Source organism: Pieris brassicae, chromosome 1 (genome assembly GCF_905147105.1).
Source record: "Pieris brassicae chromosome 1, ilPieBrab1.1, whole genome shotgun sequence".
NCBI classification, from domain to species: Eukaryota; Metazoa; Arthropoda; class Insecta; order Lepidoptera; family Pieridae; genus Pieris; species Pieris brassicae.
The window spans coordinates 10,471,923-10,489,783 of NC_059665.1; the positions used below are offsets into that span (position 1 = coordinate 10,471,923).

The 17,861-nt window shown below is 37.4% G+C and overlaps 3 protein-coding genes across 6 annotated transcripts in view; 1 reads left to right on the forward strand and 2 right to left on the reverse strand.

Moving 5' to 3' along the window:
• Positions 1-105: 105 nt before the first annotated feature.
• On the reverse strand, positions 106-659 carry LOC123710310 (DNA-directed RNA polymerase II subunit RPB9). The gene has a single exon (XM_045662126.1). It carries the CDS (start codon positions 604-606, stop codon positions 157-159), a length of 450 nt encoding a protein of 149 aa, XP_045518082.1. The 5' UTR covers positions 607-659; the 3' UTR covers positions 106-156.
• Positions 660-2,083: 1,424 nt separating this feature from the next.
• On the forward strand, positions 2,084-4,147 carry LOC123714424 (40S ribosomal protein S23). Its single transcript, XM_045668668.1, has 5 exons — positions 2,084-2,172; positions 2,519-2,678; positions 3,113-3,311; positions 3,689-3,775; positions 4,076-4,147. Exons 1-4 carry the CDS (start codon positions 2,169-2,171, stop codon positions 3,755-3,757), a joined length of 432 nt encoding a protein of 143 aa, XP_045524624.1. The 5' UTR covers positions 2,084-2,168; the 3' UTR covers positions 3,758-3,775; positions 4,076-4,147.
• A 263-nt stretch (positions 4,148-4,410) lies between these two features.
• LOC123707136 (receptor-mediated endocytosis protein 6 homolog) overlaps positions 4,411-17,861 on the reverse strand; it is a 33,342-nt gene continuing 19,891 nt past the window's right edge. For 3 of the 4 annotated variants that reach the window (XM_045656958.1, XM_045656967.1, XM_045656950.1), the window contains 13 exons: positions 17,401-17,613; positions 16,776-16,982; positions 16,105-16,232; positions 11,263-11,425; positions 9,819-9,930; positions 9,360-9,568; positions 9,057-9,199; positions 8,861-8,950; positions 8,298-8,412; positions 7,728-7,875; positions 7,339-7,452; positions 6,482-6,658; positions 4,411-5,740 (listed from right to left, as the gene is read on the reverse strand). In XM_045656958.1, coding sequence (XP_045512914.1) covers positions 6,503-6,658; positions 7,339-7,452; positions 7,728-7,875; positions 8,298-8,412; positions 8,861-8,950; positions 9,057-9,199; positions 9,360-9,568; positions 9,819-9,930; positions 11,263-11,425; positions 16,105-16,232; positions 16,776-16,982; positions 17,401-17,613 — 1,798 coding nt within the window. In that variant the 3' untranslated portion in view covers positions 4,411-5,740; positions 6,482-6,502. The remainder of the gene's footprint in view (positions 5,741-6,481; positions 6,659-7,338; positions 7,453-7,727; positions 7,876-8,297; positions 8,413-8,860; positions 8,951-9,056; positions 9,200-9,359; positions 9,569-9,818; positions 9,931-11,262; positions 11,426-16,104; positions 16,233-16,775; positions 16,983-17,400; positions 17,614-17,861) is intronic. The other variant, XM_045656977.1, reaches the window with a different exon arrangement.

Below are 17,861 nucleotides of genomic sequence, written 5' to 3' on the forward strand. Positions count from 1 at the left end.
TTGTTTTAATCAATACACCATGAAGGTTTCCTAATAGTATCATAATCTTGTTGGGTATGTTGTTAAAAATATAAACAGGGAGAAAAAGAAATATCTTTATTAATATTTAATATCTTTATTTTGGTTAATAACTAATACAATACATAAAAAACATATTCACTCAGTCCATCTGTGCTTGCAACTTGTACATACATAATAAAGTCTCATTTCTTCTTCTGCTCTTCTTGTCTGCCCTTGGAAGAATACAGCTTCACGATGATTACATTTTGGGCACATGTGATCTTTTGTTCTGGGCAGTGTAGGATCACTCACGACATCAGGATTTATATGCGTTAATTCGTCAACTTCGTGCATAATTTTGTTAACATATACACAATTAGAATCGGCTAATTGTTTGTAGTCACAATTTCTACAGGCATATAGCAATACTTTATTATTTTTATCTTCGCGCGGGTAAAGCATGTTATTACATTCTTGGCAAAACTGAATACCAACATATCCTGGCCCTCCATCTTTTCTTCCTAGGTTAAGGGTCATCGTGGTATTAAGTAAAATAATAGAAGGCTTTTTTATTAAATAACAATAAGGACTTTTCTTGAAAAACATCAACAATGTTTTAAATACTAAATTGTTAATTGAAAGCTGCCAAGCTGTAACGTGTGTCAATGTCACTTAATAGACAGCCAAAATCATTTGACATTACATTCTTGTGTTATTTGGTTTAAATTCGAAATATAAAGTAAGAGCCATAGGCAAAAAAGTACTACTTTTATTTAGATTACTGCCACTTTCTTGGCAAAATAATATTTATTTAAAGTCTTGAAATTGTATGAAAAATAAGCACTGTTACTACTATTGCTTACAGTGATGCAGGTTTGGCGAAATTGCACGATTTTTAAACAATGTTGCATTAATCGCCTTAGTCGTCAACGAAGCAACTTTACTATAATACACAGAAAAAAATGAACACGGAACTAGATTTTAATGGACGTAGCCACTGGCCAGCTTGAGAAAAAGTTCTCACTTCACTTTCACAGGATTATATAATTTAAATTTAATTTAAACGTTACAAAAAAGCTATTTTATTATATTTTCTTTAATCAAATTAGATATTATTTGTATATAGATATAATTTTCATAGCTCAGTAGTGTGTTTTAATGAAGGGGGTAACAAAATATAGAGATTATTTGGAATGCTCAGCAATGCTTTATGACTTGAAAAATTTATATTTTTTTATTGAAATTAAAAAGAAACATTTAATGTTCTTTTTAATTCTAAAACTCCTATTTACTTAAAGCAAAATTTTATGATCCTCTCTGGCGGTAGTTTTGACTTGCATTCCTTTGACAATCTAATTCTTGAAACACCTACCCATAAAACTAATTTCTTTCAATCCTCCTTTACTGGGCAAAGCATCCTGCTATGGAATTCCGTACCAATTGATATAAGACGAGTTCTATCTTTAAATTTATTTAAAAATCTTTTTGATAATTAGTAATTAGCTACTACTTACATATATAAATAATTGTTACTCAATTAACTTTTACATTCTTGTTTTTACATATTATGAATGATATTTTTTCTTTATTTAATTTTAGTTACATGTTTTTTTGTTAATTAATTACTTGTACTTTACCCTCTGTAGGTGTTTCTTTTATTTTATTATTCCATATTAGGGTTGCCTGGAAGAAATCGCTTGTTAGCAATAAGGTGGCCCGTTACCTAATAACTTATGTAACCTGATTTTTTTTGCTTTTTTATATGTATAATTTTGTATATTATGGTAATGAAGTGTAAATAAATAAAGAACCTCATAAAGTTAGAAACTATTTTATCGTTTTATAAAATTATACAGACATGCTTCATCTTCATAAGAATTTTTAATAATTACTCAAAAAATTAGTAGGTACATTAAAACGAATATATATATATATATATAAATATTATGTATTGTATCCGTATAAAAATAATACTCAATTTTACATAATTTTATAATTAAAATATTCCATTTATTCATGAATTTTTATTTAAATGTATGTATAATATCAATACTAACCTGGCAACACATTTTTTTTTCTTCAGTTGGCTGCCATGTCCCATAGATCCTTATGGTTGGCAATTTTTATTTCTTTTCCTATCCGTAGCCGATTGGTATCACGCTATCCAAATGGGTAAGCGGTAGTTTTGCGCCAAATTATTGTACTTTTAATAATGAATTCCTTTACCTTGTGTTAAAAAGTGTGTAAATAAGTTTAGCGACTCAGAAGTGGAAATTACTACCTCAATTAGCTGTATAAAATGTTATGTTAAAAAAATCTGCATGCCTAGGTGTCGGCCATGGCGTAGACATGTTTTTCTCGTGGTGCATAATGAAATCCCTTTGAATCTTGTAAAATTGCCATTGATTTTGAGGTACAAGAATGTATTCTCTGAGCATGAAGTGGTCATCGAAGTGTTGAGTGTTGATTTTTGTGTTGTTCCAAAACATTGGTTAGAACCGGTGACTTCAATTTACAGGTAAACCCCGCGGTATACGTACGGCTCGTAAGCACGTGAACCACCGTCGTGAGCAGCGATGGGCGGACAAGGAGTTCAAAAAAGCCCACATGGGTACAAGATGGAAGGCCAATCCATTTGGTGGAGCCTCACACGCTAAGGGCATCGTTTTGGAGAAGGTGTAAGTAGTGTAAAATGTATTTCCATAATGTAAGTTAGGTATTATGAAGAATTGTAAAGAAGATATCAACTGTTCATAGCGTTCCTGCGCGCAGTATTATTTCTGTGAATGTGTTTTATCTACAATCACAGGATAATACTGCGAGTGGTAGCGTCCTGCGCGTCGTCGAGGATCACACGTGGGTCAATGACCTCTGGAGCGTGCTGTTTACAGTTTGAAAAAGTTCATTGATAACTGTTTTGTTTGTGTTCTCTACTACTACTACTTTCTGTTTTTCTAACTGTATTTTCGTTTCTATTTAAAGTCCAGTAACCAGTAAGTTCAGTTCCAGTTGAGTTCTATAAAGATGACACAATTTAAGTTAACATCATAATTTCTTAAAACATAATATATAAAAGTAATATCATGAAATGAATGTTATTAATTTATTACAGAGGTGTTGAAGCCAAACAACCTAATTCTGCTATTCGCAAATGTGTCAGAGTTCAACTGATCAAAAATGGCAAGAAAGTAACAGCCTTCGTACCTCGCGATGGTTGCCTTAACCACATTGAAGAGAACGACGAAGTATTAGTAGCAGGATTTGGTCGTAAGGGTCATGCTGTTGGTGACATTCCCGGAGTTCGGTTTAAGGTAAATTTGTGAAACCTTGGTTTAGCTATAATTGTTTTTACAACTTATGTTGTTTATTATTTTTTGTATATTATATTAAGAAATTTGTTTGAAATAGTAATAGCAACATTAGTATATACTAAGTTATGTACCATCTCTTTTTTTGTTAGAAGCTATATAATTTGGTTCAATTGTACCTGTAACTTGAAACCTAAAATTTGAGAACATGTCATTTTGATATTAAAATACAAATTTTAATTTTCTGGGTTTTGATGGTGACAATTTGTCAATGAGTATTTGATTTAGATTACCATGGTGCATCGCACTGACCTAGTTTGACATAGTTCTTTGTAATATTGATATTTGTTCATGAATTTTAAATTTTTGTTGACTTTCAGGTGGTTAAAGTTGCAAATGTGTCGTTGCTAGCTCTGTACAAGGAGAAAAAGGAAAGGCCCAGGTCATAGGTCATACATTGTGATAAGGTAAACCAACAACAAATTTTATTCCTATTTGATTTTAAATAATGTTATATTTTAAAATAAGTTTTGTAATTAAATCTTCTGATTATTTAGTATGTACTCTCATTGTATAATTTAATATAATTCCTATTTGTTATTGGGTGATAAGAGCAGCTTTATCAATAGATTTTTAAATGAAATGATGTTACCTTTATTTGCTACTACTGAGTGCCATGATGCTAAACTTTTCTGATTTTTATTAACATATCTCAGAATAGCCCAATCAATCATAGATGTCTGACCTTGTTTTCTCTTTTGTTTCAGTGCAGCGTTGCTCTTAAGTGTAAATTTTTTAAATTGTTAAAATCAAGTATGCAATAAAACTGTGTACGACCACTTTTTCTTTCATTTCTAGAATACCCACACCATATCTTCTGTCTCAAATTTTCATTCCCAGGATACTAATCCATAAAATTAGTCACTGCCAGATTTACTAGAGGCGGCAAAGATCCCAACAAAGTTATGTGATCAGACATTAAATTTGTAGGAAGTTATTATAACTAAAATAAAAGCAATAAGAATTAGTTAATGATTATATTTCTAAAAGTATAATCTTTGATTACAAGTAACACTGTTAGCTATTAAAATAGATCTATACATTTTTAAATTTCGTTCTAGGCAAGAAGAGTTAATATTAAATTGATGACAGTCATTTATATTATAATTCAGATACTTTACTTTGAATAATGGTTATATAGCATAGCGAATCGAGTATGGTAAAATTGTTAACCTTACGAAATATAAACAAATAAAAATATATAGGTAAGAAGTAATTACTTACATTTGTACCTTCACATAAATTGCCTCACAAAATAATACAATATCCACACTTACAAAATACATACATTACACTTATTATTAAAATAATTTAAATAAAAGGCACGTCTTTATATAATGTCTAAACCAAGATTCAACAAAAGTATATAGAATGTATCTGAAAATCACGTAAATTCACACGCCAATTCTCATCACCGCTATTCCCTACACCATATACGGACAATATTGAAGTCTGATATAAAAATGGAATGGAATATTAATTGCAAATAAAGAGTGCTTAAAACTAGTGAGTGAGCTCTAGATTCTGTACATTATTTTTAAATATTAGAACCCTTTTCGTTGTATTATATGACATTGAGATTACAATTGTAGTGTAATAATACTATACGTATCATAGTATACATATCGTACGTTTTATCGAATTAAACACTAATTAAATGATTAAATCGAGACTACTTAATAGTTTTATAGCGAGATTGAATTTGAACAAAACACGCAAAAGCCGAAATCGAAGTTCCAAAAATACATCACCTATTTCACACATCACAGTTAATACGTCAGTACGTAGATTCTTATATTTATGCGTTTCAAAACTTTACTCTTAAACTACAAATCCGAATAAGTGAAGATATAAATAAAATCTTATTAAAGTTAGTTGAAAATAGTTATTAAAAATAATTTCGGGGTCTATTATGTTTGGCAAAGCGTGGCTTACATTATTCTACTTAAACTATTTACTATTGAGCTAAGACAGAAAGCGATAATTGAATGTTTTAGTTAATACAATTTGTTTACTACCACTGGAAACTGGATAAAAATTATTCACTTAATTTAAACACATTAAAATATTTACATATACACAAAACCAACGATCCGGACTTATTAAAAATATATGTATAAGATACACACATGTAAATACAATTTTATCGAATTTGAAGTCTTGCTTTAAATAAAGCAATATGGCGCTTGTCTGTGTCATAGATAATTAAAACCTATTGTAATTTCGTGTAATCAGGACGAGGTTGTAAGCTGTAAAAATAGCAAATATATTAAGTCTGCCTGAATTGATAAATTTTGCTAAAATCTAATTTATATTGTATTGCGGCGCTCATGTTCGGAGACACCATCGTTGAATTTTGGGCGCGCTGACCTCTGAAAGGAAGATTAAAAATTAACGACACAAATTACTCAATTTTAACCAACGAGATAGAAAATTGTGAGACATGTTTCCTCTTAATGTTTGCAAAATATAGTGGTACCAGGCTGACCAGGGGCTATTGTATGATAACGTCACGTGACAGAGCGTAAGCTTGTCATTTCCATATAGCGCTTATAGCCTAGTGATACTTTTGAGACGTCAAATATCAACGTAAAATTGTCTATGAAGCCAATGTCTATAAGGTTATTCTTGTCTATTAAGTTGAAAAACATAGAAGCAAAATTGTGTTCTATATTTAGTTTACAATTTATTTAGACGTTTTTAACTTAATCTTTACGATATTTCTTTCGTCTACTATTAGGAGTGAAAAGAAATCTAAAAAAATAAATTTCATTTAAATCGGTCCAGCCGTTCTCAAGAAAAAAAAATGGTTTTTACGAATCACCTAAGTGTTCCGAACTTGAAATAAGTAAAAAACTAATTCCTTGTCATATCTTATACATCGCAGTGAAGACTATCTAATATCTAATAAATAATACCTAACTTCTAACATAGTATTGCTCCATCTGCCAACTCTAGACCTAAACGTGCTAAATAAGCACATGGTACTCTAATACCCCAACACTTAGTGGCGAATGCAGATAACAACCAATGACTTCATAACACAAAAAAGTCAATACTCCATTTATATATCGATATATTGTACATTTTCAAATAATTGTAATAGTACTTACAGTGAGCGGCGCCGGTCGTGGCTACGTATACGAAGAGGCAGACACATAGTCCATAGTTTTGATGTACGCGACGGCTGAGCAAAACTGAGTCCACCAGTACAAGGCTTCGCCGGACAACACGCTGCCTCCTAACGCGTTCACTAGCTCGATCGTCGATAACAAGGACGGCGGATTCACCTAGAAATGGAATTTGTATAAAATTTTGGACCAAATGGAATATCTTTTTTATTCCTTGAACTCTGATAATATGAAGGAAAAAAAATGCAGGGAGATACATATGAAACCAATTTTCTTTTTCTCTCATCGTGAGCGTGAACAGTCTCTTCGGTGAAGTAAAAAAAAATCACATTAAGGCGAAATGAAATTTGCTGGAGCAGTAACAATATTGACGTAATAAAATATTTAATTCATACTTTAATTAAATTAATAAAAGAAGTAACGCTCTAATAGTTCAGCGTCGTTTTATTAAACGAGAAAAACAACTTATGAACACACAGAAGGTAGTACTTTGCTTAGTAAAAATATGAGGGTAATGTCCCCTTTAAGTCCTTAGTTATTTGTGTAAAGACATACTTATATAGACCAGTTTTTCCCAACATGTAGCGCACGCCCCACTTTGGGGAGGGGGAGGTGCCAATTTGATTGAGGGGCGAAAATTTATTAAAATTATTTGGAATTTGAATTTAAATTTCATTATTTTTTGAAAATTTACTTACTATGAGCAATTAAATTGTTAAATATCAAACGAACGAATTTTAGGAAGAGTAAGGTGGAGGCAAGTCTTAGAAAAGTAGACCATATTCGAAATAATTGAAAGACAAATAATTTAAGAAATATGATAAATAAATATACTTTACCTTTAGTATAACAAATACCAAAACGGGTGTCAGATCGTCAGCGGCCGGAGGCGAACCGTCAGTCAGAGAAAGAACCGACATTAGAGAAGAGACCACCCGCATTATACACGACACCTGAAAGTCGAGTATTTTCATAAGTTGAGATGCGGCCTAACGGATGGGACGTCTGTCCAGGAAATTACTATTTCGAGTTAAATTAACGCTTGACATCAACCTATGTTATACTCTCTATAAACGACGATCCAATAACCGCCAATTCAAACATTTAATAACAGTGTCAAAAAATGTACGAAATTGGACCACGGTGTCATTTTAAAAATTTATAAATTTAATGTAGAAATTAGTTTAATATGATAGAATATCTATATGAACAATATAAAGTAACTAGCCTTGTCTCTCGGAGTCCTATAGACGGGTAAATGCCTGAGCAAGAGTTGGGCGTGAGGGAACGGCGCCGCCCACAAGTGCCTCGGGGCAACGCCCGCTCGCACTGCGTTCGTGCACGCGGACAATCGACGCATGTGTTCGCTCAGCACCCTGGCGATATATTGATTAAATTAAAAGAAGGAAAGAAATATCACTAAACTAAACAAACATTACTGATGCGTGTATATTAAACAATAATCCAAAACATAATATTTATTTAGGGATAATAAACACTTGAGTTCGAAAACGTGCTCGAAGTCTTTCAATTAGGATATATTTTTCTCTCTCTGTAGATAATATAATATAAATAATAAAGATGAATTCAGCTTTTAACCTTCTATAATAAATCCAAATTTATTAACATGAAAAATGGGCAACAAAAGCATGCCGCGTGATTAAAAAGTTATACCTAAATAGATTTTGCATTAAATATTAGGTAGTTACAATACTAAATCTAGCAGAAAATTAAAACAACGAACTCAATTTTTTCTGACTTTGTAACATTAAAACGAAATATTTAAAGGTCTTCTTACTGATCTCGAGCGATGTCTCCGTCGCCATTAGGAAAGAGCACTTGCAAGTAGAGTCGTGCAAATACAGCTCTTTCCACAGTAATCTCCGCGCTCTCTAGGACTGTTGGGGTTGCCCCTACACAAAACAACCGTAATCGTTATCTTGCATATGAATTACAAATGAAATAACTCTTTAGACATAGTAAAAAAACATGTATGGACATCTAAAATTTTATAAAAATTTAAAATTAGATTTTTGGATATTTTAATCACGATTTATTAACAAAAGCTTGCCAACATCGGCACATGCATACATTGGTACATAAGAAAAATAAAATACAAGCACTTATAGGCACACAGATCATACCCGAAGAGAAAAAAAATCATTGATAAATTATAAAAACTATAAGAAAATTTCTTGTGTGACGGGAGCGACTATGGATATCACACTTAGCTCGTTCATCAAATCCTCAATCTGGATAACGGTGAGTTTTTATTTATTAGTAGGAAATGAAAAACATCTCAATATGGAAATAAGAAATTTATAAATCTAGGAAAGCTGTTAAAGAAATAAAAAATAGTACCTTCCCAGGATGGATCAGCCTTTACTTCAGCGGTGATTGCTTTAATACTGGCTGTAAGACGAGTCGCTTTCTCATCCATTAGTTCTCCGCCTAACGAAATTTATATTATTTATCATTAACACATTTCAGCATTTTTTTATAAAACTTCGGATCGAAGGATCATTTGCTCAAAACTTATTTTATTTGACAAACTGACCATTGATTGAGTGATGTGAAGAGTGCGCATGATGTTTGGCGAGGCGACGTAAAACTGCACCACGTTCTAGTTGTTCCAACACTCGCGCAGCGCTTGCGCATCTTACACACTCAGCGCATTCCCAGCGTACTAGTTTAATTTGTCTGAAAATATACATAAAAAAAACCGTTTAATAACATAAGTATTTGGAAAATTGTAAAAGTTATTCTGACTTATAAGCAAAATAAATCAATCTTAAATAAAATACTATATCATCGACAAAATATTTAAGACTCTTAATTTATAATTTTATAATATACTCACGCTCTAAGATCATGATGGGCATGCGCCAACGCTGCCCGGCAAGAAGCAAGATATGCGGCATATGGCCTCCTAGCAGCCAGGTCTGCTCGCAGGGCAGCTGCTAAGCGGGCTGCTCGTGGCCCGGCTGAGGCTAAGGCGCGAGCAGTCGCCGCTGCCTCTGCGCAATTGCCCGCTCGCACCCAGTCGGATAGAGATGTGCTTGTACAACGCTAGATAATATATTAATTTACACTTTATTCTTCATACAAAAATAATATTTAATATTTTGTCTCTTTCATCATGTCTTTTACATTGCTATGAGATTTAGAAATTAGCTTTAAGATCCTATATAATGTCATTATTATTCTTTTTCCCAGAATCTGTAAAGGTATTCAATGTTATTTTTTAATAGGGACATCGGAGCTGCAGAAATCTGCTCAAATGTATTGTGTCTACTAGTATAGTATACTATATACTTACATTGGGTACATATTCGACACAGTGGTAGTCGGTGTTGGCCAAAACCATGCGAAGTCTCCTCTTCATACTGTTGAATACCTCTGGCTCGTTTAAATCCACTACACCTTCACATCTGGATAGTAAATTTATCAAATATAGTAGTAGATTCGACAAGTCTAGTGTTCGTCGTTTGTGAATGAATAAATTTTTGTTCTTTGAGCGAGCACATGGTAATCCTATGAAGTATGACAGCGGTATGTGGAAAATTAGTTAAGTAGCGGCTCTAAATCGAAACATCGAAGAAGTGAATGGTTGTAGTAACACTGCAAAGGCCGCAAAACGCGTTAACCCAGTTATTTCCGCCGCTAAGGATATATATGTCAGGGAATGCTCGGAATATAGATATAGTCGACGCATTTTAATCTGAGTCGTCGGGCTATAAATGTCACTGACGTAGGAATGTGCACGCAATGCACACACAAACCTGTTATTGATACTTAGCTACTAGCGCACCCGGGGTCGATGCGTCATGGTGACCTTCATTGATTGGTCGACGAGTAAAAGTTGTAGTTTTTAGATAAATATAACATTTTTTGTTATGACACTCATTTCATTACCTACGCTTCGTAACACAATACGCACAATGGAGTTTTTTCTAATGTGGTTTCGAAGACATTTAATACTGACATTTATCTTACAAACGAAAAACTTTTACTTTCACATGGCGAAATATTATTCATATTATGCATATCGATCATACCTATCCCTTTATCGATATGAGGCAGATAGATAAATATGATTTATGAATCGAAGCCTCAGTTTATAATGCGTCGACTATTGTTAAATTTTATTGTTGCTTAGGTTAAGATTCCTATCCTTAAGATTCCTTCAAGTATTTATTTTGATTCGATTTGATTTGTCTTTCACTAGTTCATAGTTTGGAATCGCAACGCATTACGAATATTGTTACGAGCAATCAGATCAGAGCAGATACCTCGCCTGGGGACGAGGTACCATATTGACTTTTGACAAAGCGTTCAGGGAACGCAGTAGAGTACGTATTGAGTATACAGAGGACCATTGGTGATGAGAGGTTAGACCGTGATTTTTAATGATTAAAAGTGAGATCGGCGCTTTGGACCCACCGCTCGTTATATATGAAATATTATTCGTGACTTTAATGCTCGTACTTTACCCATATTACGCCCATTACGTTAATGTAATTACGATGTCATTATCGATGGAGCGATATTTTTCCGACATATACAAATTCTCGGCCATGGCCGTTGGGGCCTTTGGGTGGTTAACCAGGTCGAGTATCCTCACTTTCTGTTGGTGGAACAGTACACCAACCCATTCTCCACATGCTCAGATAAAGAAAATATATCACACTATACGAAATAAATGTATTTGTGTACCCTCTTGGGTTACATTTAAAGCAAAACATTCTGAAAAGATTTCTCACCTATCCAGTTCAGCATCAGGTAGATCCGAGGGTCTCCGTGTGGAATGTCGTTTCATATCTGGGTGTCGCCTATATTTTGCTAGAATTTCCTCAGAACTCTCGCCCGTTTCAGTACTATGCTCATCGCGAATATCTTCCTCTGAAACTTTGACTTCTGCGGGAACTGGAAAGTTTAGAAGATAAAGTTAATATAGAAATACATTAAGGCCCACATTGGTATACCAGGAAATGAGGAAGCGGACGCCTTAGTAAAGAAGGCGAAGGCGGCTCAGAAATATTGGGGACGCATATGGAACACGTAATGATACGACTTTCTCACATCATTGCTGAATGTCGGCACAGATTTAGCTTGAAATCAGATGTAGTGGGAGTGCCATGCTGTTGCTTTCGGGCTTCAGCCAATCGGGCAGGCACGACCGGGGCAGTACCACTGTCTCACAGAAAACCGGCGTGAAGTGATGCAATAGGTTCATCTTATTGTACTCGCGTTTCGTGCGGTGAGTGAGACTCCCGGAGCCCATCAATTCCCCCCTCCCCCAGAATATGAAGATGCAGTTTAAACAGAGATTACCCCAGGGGGGTACCACACGTTTCCGCTGTGGAGAATCCCCCTCTGAGCGTCCATCATCGGAACAATCAGTATTCGGTGGTGGATGCACAGGCTGCCCTTCGTATTCTGGGGTGGGCAAAAACTGCTCAAAAAACTATAAGTTTCGATCTCGGGGCAAACGGAAGAATTTACCGAAGGCATCCCCTTCCACGCTCTCAGTGGACTTTACCAATGTTAGGGGGCTCAACTCTAATCTTAACGCGGTTCACTTTCACCTCGAAACTGCGAAGCCGGCCTTATTCTTCCTTACTGAGACTCAGATATCCTTCCCGGCTGATACTTCCTACCTCTCCTACCCGGGGTACAAATTGGAACATTCATTTGTGCCGCGGGCGGGAGTTTGCGTGTACGTCAGAGAGGATATCTGTTCTCGTCGCCTCGGGTCGCTTGAAGGAAGGGACCTATCTAGCCTCTGGCTGCGCGTAGACTGCGATGTCCATCCGCGATTCTACGCATGCCTGTATAGGTCCCATAGCGGAAATACCGAAACTGAGCGACTCATTGAGCACATCCAAATGGCTACAGATTCCCTGCTCGAAGGGGTTCCTACCGCTGAAATCGTGATACTTGGCGATTTTAACGCTCACCATGCCGATTGGCTCGGTTCGGAAACCACCGATCACGCGGGAAGATCCTTTCACGACTTTGCTTTAGCTTACGACCTGTCACAAATGGTCCCTGCGATTACGCGAATACCAGATGTGGATGGTCATAAACCCTCTTTGTTGGACCTTCTGCTGACCTCACATCCGGAGACCTATCAAGTCTCTGTTGACCCGCCATTGGGTTCATCGGATCATTGTGTGGTCCGGAGTACTGTGCCTACTACGCGCCCTCCTCGGCCCCGTTTTTCGGGTTGTCGTCGTATTTGGCACTATCGGTCAGCAGATTGGGATGGGATGCGGTCTTTCTTTGCGTCCTACCCTTGGGGGCCTATGTGCTTTTCGTCGGAAGCTCCAGATTCCGTCGCTGCCTCTGTCGCCGAAGTGGTTCTGCAGGGCATGGAACTTTTTATTCCATTCTCTGCGGTGCCGATCGGTAGCAGGTCACAGCCCTGGTTTAAGCGTTCTTGCAAGGCGGCATCGCGTCGAAAGCGAGAATGCTTTAATGCATGGGCGGAGGCGGCGATATCTCGTGATGCCAATACCAGCGAACATAAAAAAGCATATAACTCAGCCTCCAGGTCCTTCAAACGGGAAATCGCTAAGGCAAAGTCAGAGCACATCGCCAGATTTGGCGAGAGATTGGCCCAACTCCCTTCTGGGACTCGAGCCTTCTGGTCTCTCGCCAAAGCTGTACAAGGGAATTTTTGTCAGCCATCGATACCACCGCTGCACAGAGAGGATGACTCGCTCGCCCACACTGCGAAGGAGAAGGCCGACCTCTTGGGCTGTCTCTTTGCGTCCAACTCGACTTTGGATGACCGGGGGAGATCACCACCGGCGATTTCGCGGTGTGATAACTCAATGCCGGAAATCACATTCCAGCAACGTGCTGTTCGGAGAGCACTATCTTCCTTGGACATTCATAAGTCGAGCGGGCCGGATGGTATCCCTCCAATTGTGCTGCGTACATGTGCTCCTGAGTTGGCTCCGGTCCTGACGCGCCTTTTCCGGTACCTGTACTCGCTCGGCACTGTCCCGAAGTGCTGGAAGACCGCTTCGATACATCCGATCCCTAAAAAAGGCGATCGCACTGATCCATCCAACTATCGCCCAATCGCAATAACCTCCTTGTTCTCCAAAATAATGGAATCCATTATTAATGGCCAGCTCTTGAGTTATCTAGAGGGCCACCAGCTGATTAGCGATTATCAGTACGGCTTTCGTCGTGGTCGTTCAGCTGGCGACCTTCTAGTATACCTTACTCATAGATGGGCAGAGGCAATTGAGTCCAAGGGGGAGGCACTAGCGGTTAGTTTGGACATAGCGAAAGCCTTCGATCGGGTGTGGCACAAAGCACTGCTCTCGAAGCTACCAGCCTACGGGCTTCCTGAGAAATTATGCGACTGGATCTCCAGCTTTCTAGCCGATCGGAGCATCAAGGTCGTCGTCGACGGAGCATGTTCCGACCTTAAACCCGTGAATGCTGGGGTCCCACAAGGCTGTGTTCTGTCCCCGACCCTGTTTCTTCTGCATATCAATGACATGTTGCAACTTAGCAACATTCATTGCTATGCGGACGACAGCACTGGGGATACTCTTTACACTGGCCGGGCAGGTATTTCTCGGGCAGTTGTCGATGAGTACCGGAACAAACTTGTGTCTGAAGTCGAAACTCTTTTACGTGGAGTCTCGGACTGGGGTAGACTAAACCTAGTCCAATTTAACCCCAAGAAGACACAAGTTTGCGCGTTTTCCGCGAAAAAAATACCCTTTGTCGCTACTCCTCTTTTCGAAAACACTCTTCTTGAAGCCACAGCCAGCATCGGAATACTTGGCGTTGACATATCGAACGACGTTCAGTTTCGCGGTCATTTGGAGGGAAAGGCTAAATTAGCCTCCAAAAAGCTTGGTGTGCTCAGCAAGGCGAGACGGTACTTCACTCCGGGCCACCGCCTGCAACTCTATAAAGCGCAAATACGGCCCCACATGGAATACTGTTCTCACCTCTGGGCGGGGGCTCCCCAGTACCAGCTCCTTCCACTTGACCGTATCCAACGAAGAGCGGTTCGAATCGTCGATGACCAATCCCTCTCCGAGCGGCTCGATCCTTTGGCGTTGCGTAGAGATGTGGGGTCACTCTGCATCTTCTACCGCATTTACCATGGAGAGTGTTCAGAGGAGTTGTTCGGATTAATACCTGCAGCTGAGTTTCAGCATCGGACGTCGAGGCAAAATACAAAATTCCACCCGTATCACCTCGACGTCCGACGTTCCACGACTGAGCGTTTCTCAAGGCAATTTTTGCCGCGCACCACCGCTATGTGGAACCAGCTGCCCACTGAAGTATTTCCGAACCAATTCGACTTAGGGTCCTTCAAGAAAAGAGCGTACAAATTCTTAAAAGGCCGGCAACGCACTCGCGAGCCCTCTGGCATTGAGAGTGTCCATGGGCGGCGGTATCACTTAACATCAGGTGAGCCTCCTGCCCGTTTGCCCCCTATTTTATAAAAAAAAAAAAAAAAAAAAGATTCGTGTATAAAATAAATGTCCTGTATTTGGCCACTCCAGGAGCGATCTGGAGCAACAAACCGATATTAAGGCAGCTACCGAGCGTTTACTCGAAATATTAAGAAGCTTCAGATCGTAACTGGAAGACGAACCGTTTAGAATCTTTTGAATGGCAAATTGATGAATTGGCGAAAATAATACAATTTATCTCTCATTAAGAATCCTACAAAAGTTTATACATTTCCAGATTTTGTTATATTCCGGTGACATTTATATACAATGTTTAACGACGAACTCCCTAAAGCGTCTAAATCACCAACTTTCAAACTGTTAACAAGGCTAGCGAAGGAAAATGAGGGTGTATTGATCAAAAAGTTTTACTGATACACTATTCACTCACAAAGATATTTTGGATTCAGTGAGAAATACTGAGTGTCTAGAACAAAGAGATGGAGAAGATGAGACGGGTGAGCCGTTGCTTCCGACGAGCATTGAAGAAGCTCCAGTAGCAGCTAAATTATTGGAAAAATACTTCTTTTATCACCAAGATGCCTCAATATCGAAAGATATGAATATCATAAGTAAAAAAATACAACAAAATTCTTCTGACGTCTGATGTCTTTTGTCGTTAGACAAAAATAACAGACTATACCCAATAGCATATGTGGTTTTTTTTAATGCAAAAGGAGGCAAACGGGCAGTAGGCTCAACTGATGTTAAGTGATATCATCCGCCGCCAATAAATATGTATATAAAATAAAGGTCCGCACCACAAGAGTTGGGGCTATTGAGAAATTTATATATATAAAAATAGCTGTCTAACGCTCGGCACACTGATACATTGGTACAAGAAAAATAAAATACAAGATTTAATGTGACAAGCACTTATAGGCAAACAGAACGAATGAAGAAAAAAAAACATCGATTCATAAATTATAAAAAGTAAAGAAAAATTTATTGCAAATTGTGACATCTATGGGACACAATATGTTATTTAGTACATACTTACTTAATATTGGCAAATTTCGCATTCGTTAAAGCTATTTTATTATAATTAAATAATGGACTTAAAGCATATACTGATAATTTATTAATCAATGCGTAAAAAACAATTATTACCACTGTGATGTGAGCGTCCCTTCTGCCGGAACATCTTGATCTTATGAAGGAGATTGCCGCCTGAACGCTTCACATTGTTCTTTAACTCGTCCAAATTACCGACGATTTCCTCGCCAACTATGCGTCGCCTGTAGAAATTAATGTTGAAAGGAAATAATCAATATTAAATATTACAAAAAATATATAAATAGTCACCAAAAGTACAGTCAAAATCTGTTATAACGACATATATGTTGAGTACATATATGTCGTATTTGGTTATAAAAATCGATACTCGTAACAGCCGATGACGTTGTTATTAAGTACCTAATACATAGAATTCAGCCGGGACCTTTGATTTGGTTCAATATGTAATTATGTTGTTTTAAACGATGTTTCCATAAACGGTTTTGACTGTATATATAGTATGAGTGATGAATATGTCCAAAAATCTGTTTTTTTGACATGGGAATGTATGACGCGTGCGAGTCTGTGGTCTGCCTGTGAAAAGATTTATTCCGACACGAAATTAACATTGCTCCTAAGGCGAACATATCGTGAAGGCCGATATGGCCGATATAACTCTAACTCTATAAACAACTGTTCGATACAAATGGTTAACGTTATAAAATATACATATTTTGGGTTACGACAAACTTTAAAAAGTTAAATGTGATGCCAAGACCTCCTACCTCTGCGATTTCTCGGCGGTGGCATCGAAGCTGATGCTCTTGGGTATCGCTCCCGTGGAGAGTTTGATCGGTGGAGGACTGACTCTCCTCTCGGTCACGTTCTCCGAGTTGACGTCCTGGCTCGAACTGGCACCGGAGGCGGATGTCTCGCTGTTCACTGACAATGTACTTAGCGACATGTTGCTCGCTTCACGTCTTCTTTCGACCCTACATTATTGTGATACAGGAAGAATTTCGGTATATGTATATACAAAATCGAATAAATATTGACCAAATTGTTTGTTCTGTTAGAACATAAAACTTTTCAAGTAACTAATTAACGAATTGTTAGTCTGTTTCCAGTTCCAAAGTTACAACAATAAACACGGCCTTAGGAGCAACGTATACACCGCGACAACGTTTTCAAATACAATTATTTTAAATCTATGGACGCTTCAAATGTAAATTCAAATAAAATGATGAACTTGTGATGACTAGTGTATTCTATAACTTATTTATTCCCAATCACAAAGTTTAACCGCAACGATCTCTCACTCTATCCCAAAACCACAAAAACAATTGGATAGAAAGAGATACAAACTAAAATAGTTCATATAATGTAGTTGTGTGAGCTCTGACAACGTACCTGGACGAGCTAATGCTGACAATACTGGTCCTTATTTCCGTCTTCACGACCCGACTTGGGCCCATAGAGATTGACCCCATACGGGTCACCAGGTCCGACATATTGGACCTAGGTTCTGTGTCTTGTCTCTCTGTGTCAATGCCGGAGTCGATTCGACCCCCGTACTGGGATACTGAGAGGGCGTTGAATGAACTTTCGCTGGAGTTTAGAGACCTGAAAGTATAACGTAAATATAAGTTTTTATGTGTGTTATATAATCAAAGAAGAGGACCATATTCATAAACGAAGTATGAATTGAAACATCTGAGAAAGAATGTTCATTCCGAATAATCTTGTTTTTTTTTGTCTGACACAACAGGATTTATGAATAAATACTTTTTATAATGTAAAAAGGAGATAATTGAGGGAGATCTTGTCGGGCCATAGGTAACGAGCATTTTTGGGAGCGCTGCCAAGAAACC

Excerpts from the sequence above, each read along its gene's own strand:
- LOC123710310 (XM_045662126.1), bottom strand. The coding sequence starts at position 606 with ATGTTTTTCAAGAAAAGTCCTTATTGTTATTTAATAAAAAAGCCTTCT.
- LOC123714424 (XM_045668668.1), top strand. Across the intron at positions 2,679-3,112 it reads GGCATCGTTTTGGAGAAGGT|AGGTGTTGAAGCCAAACAAC; the intron begins GTAAGTAGTGTA and ends AATTTATTACAG. Across the intron at positions 3,312-3,688 it reads TTCCCGGAGTTCGGTTTAAG|GTGGTTAAAGTTGCAAATGT; the intron begins GTAAATTTGTGA and ends GTTGACTTTCAG.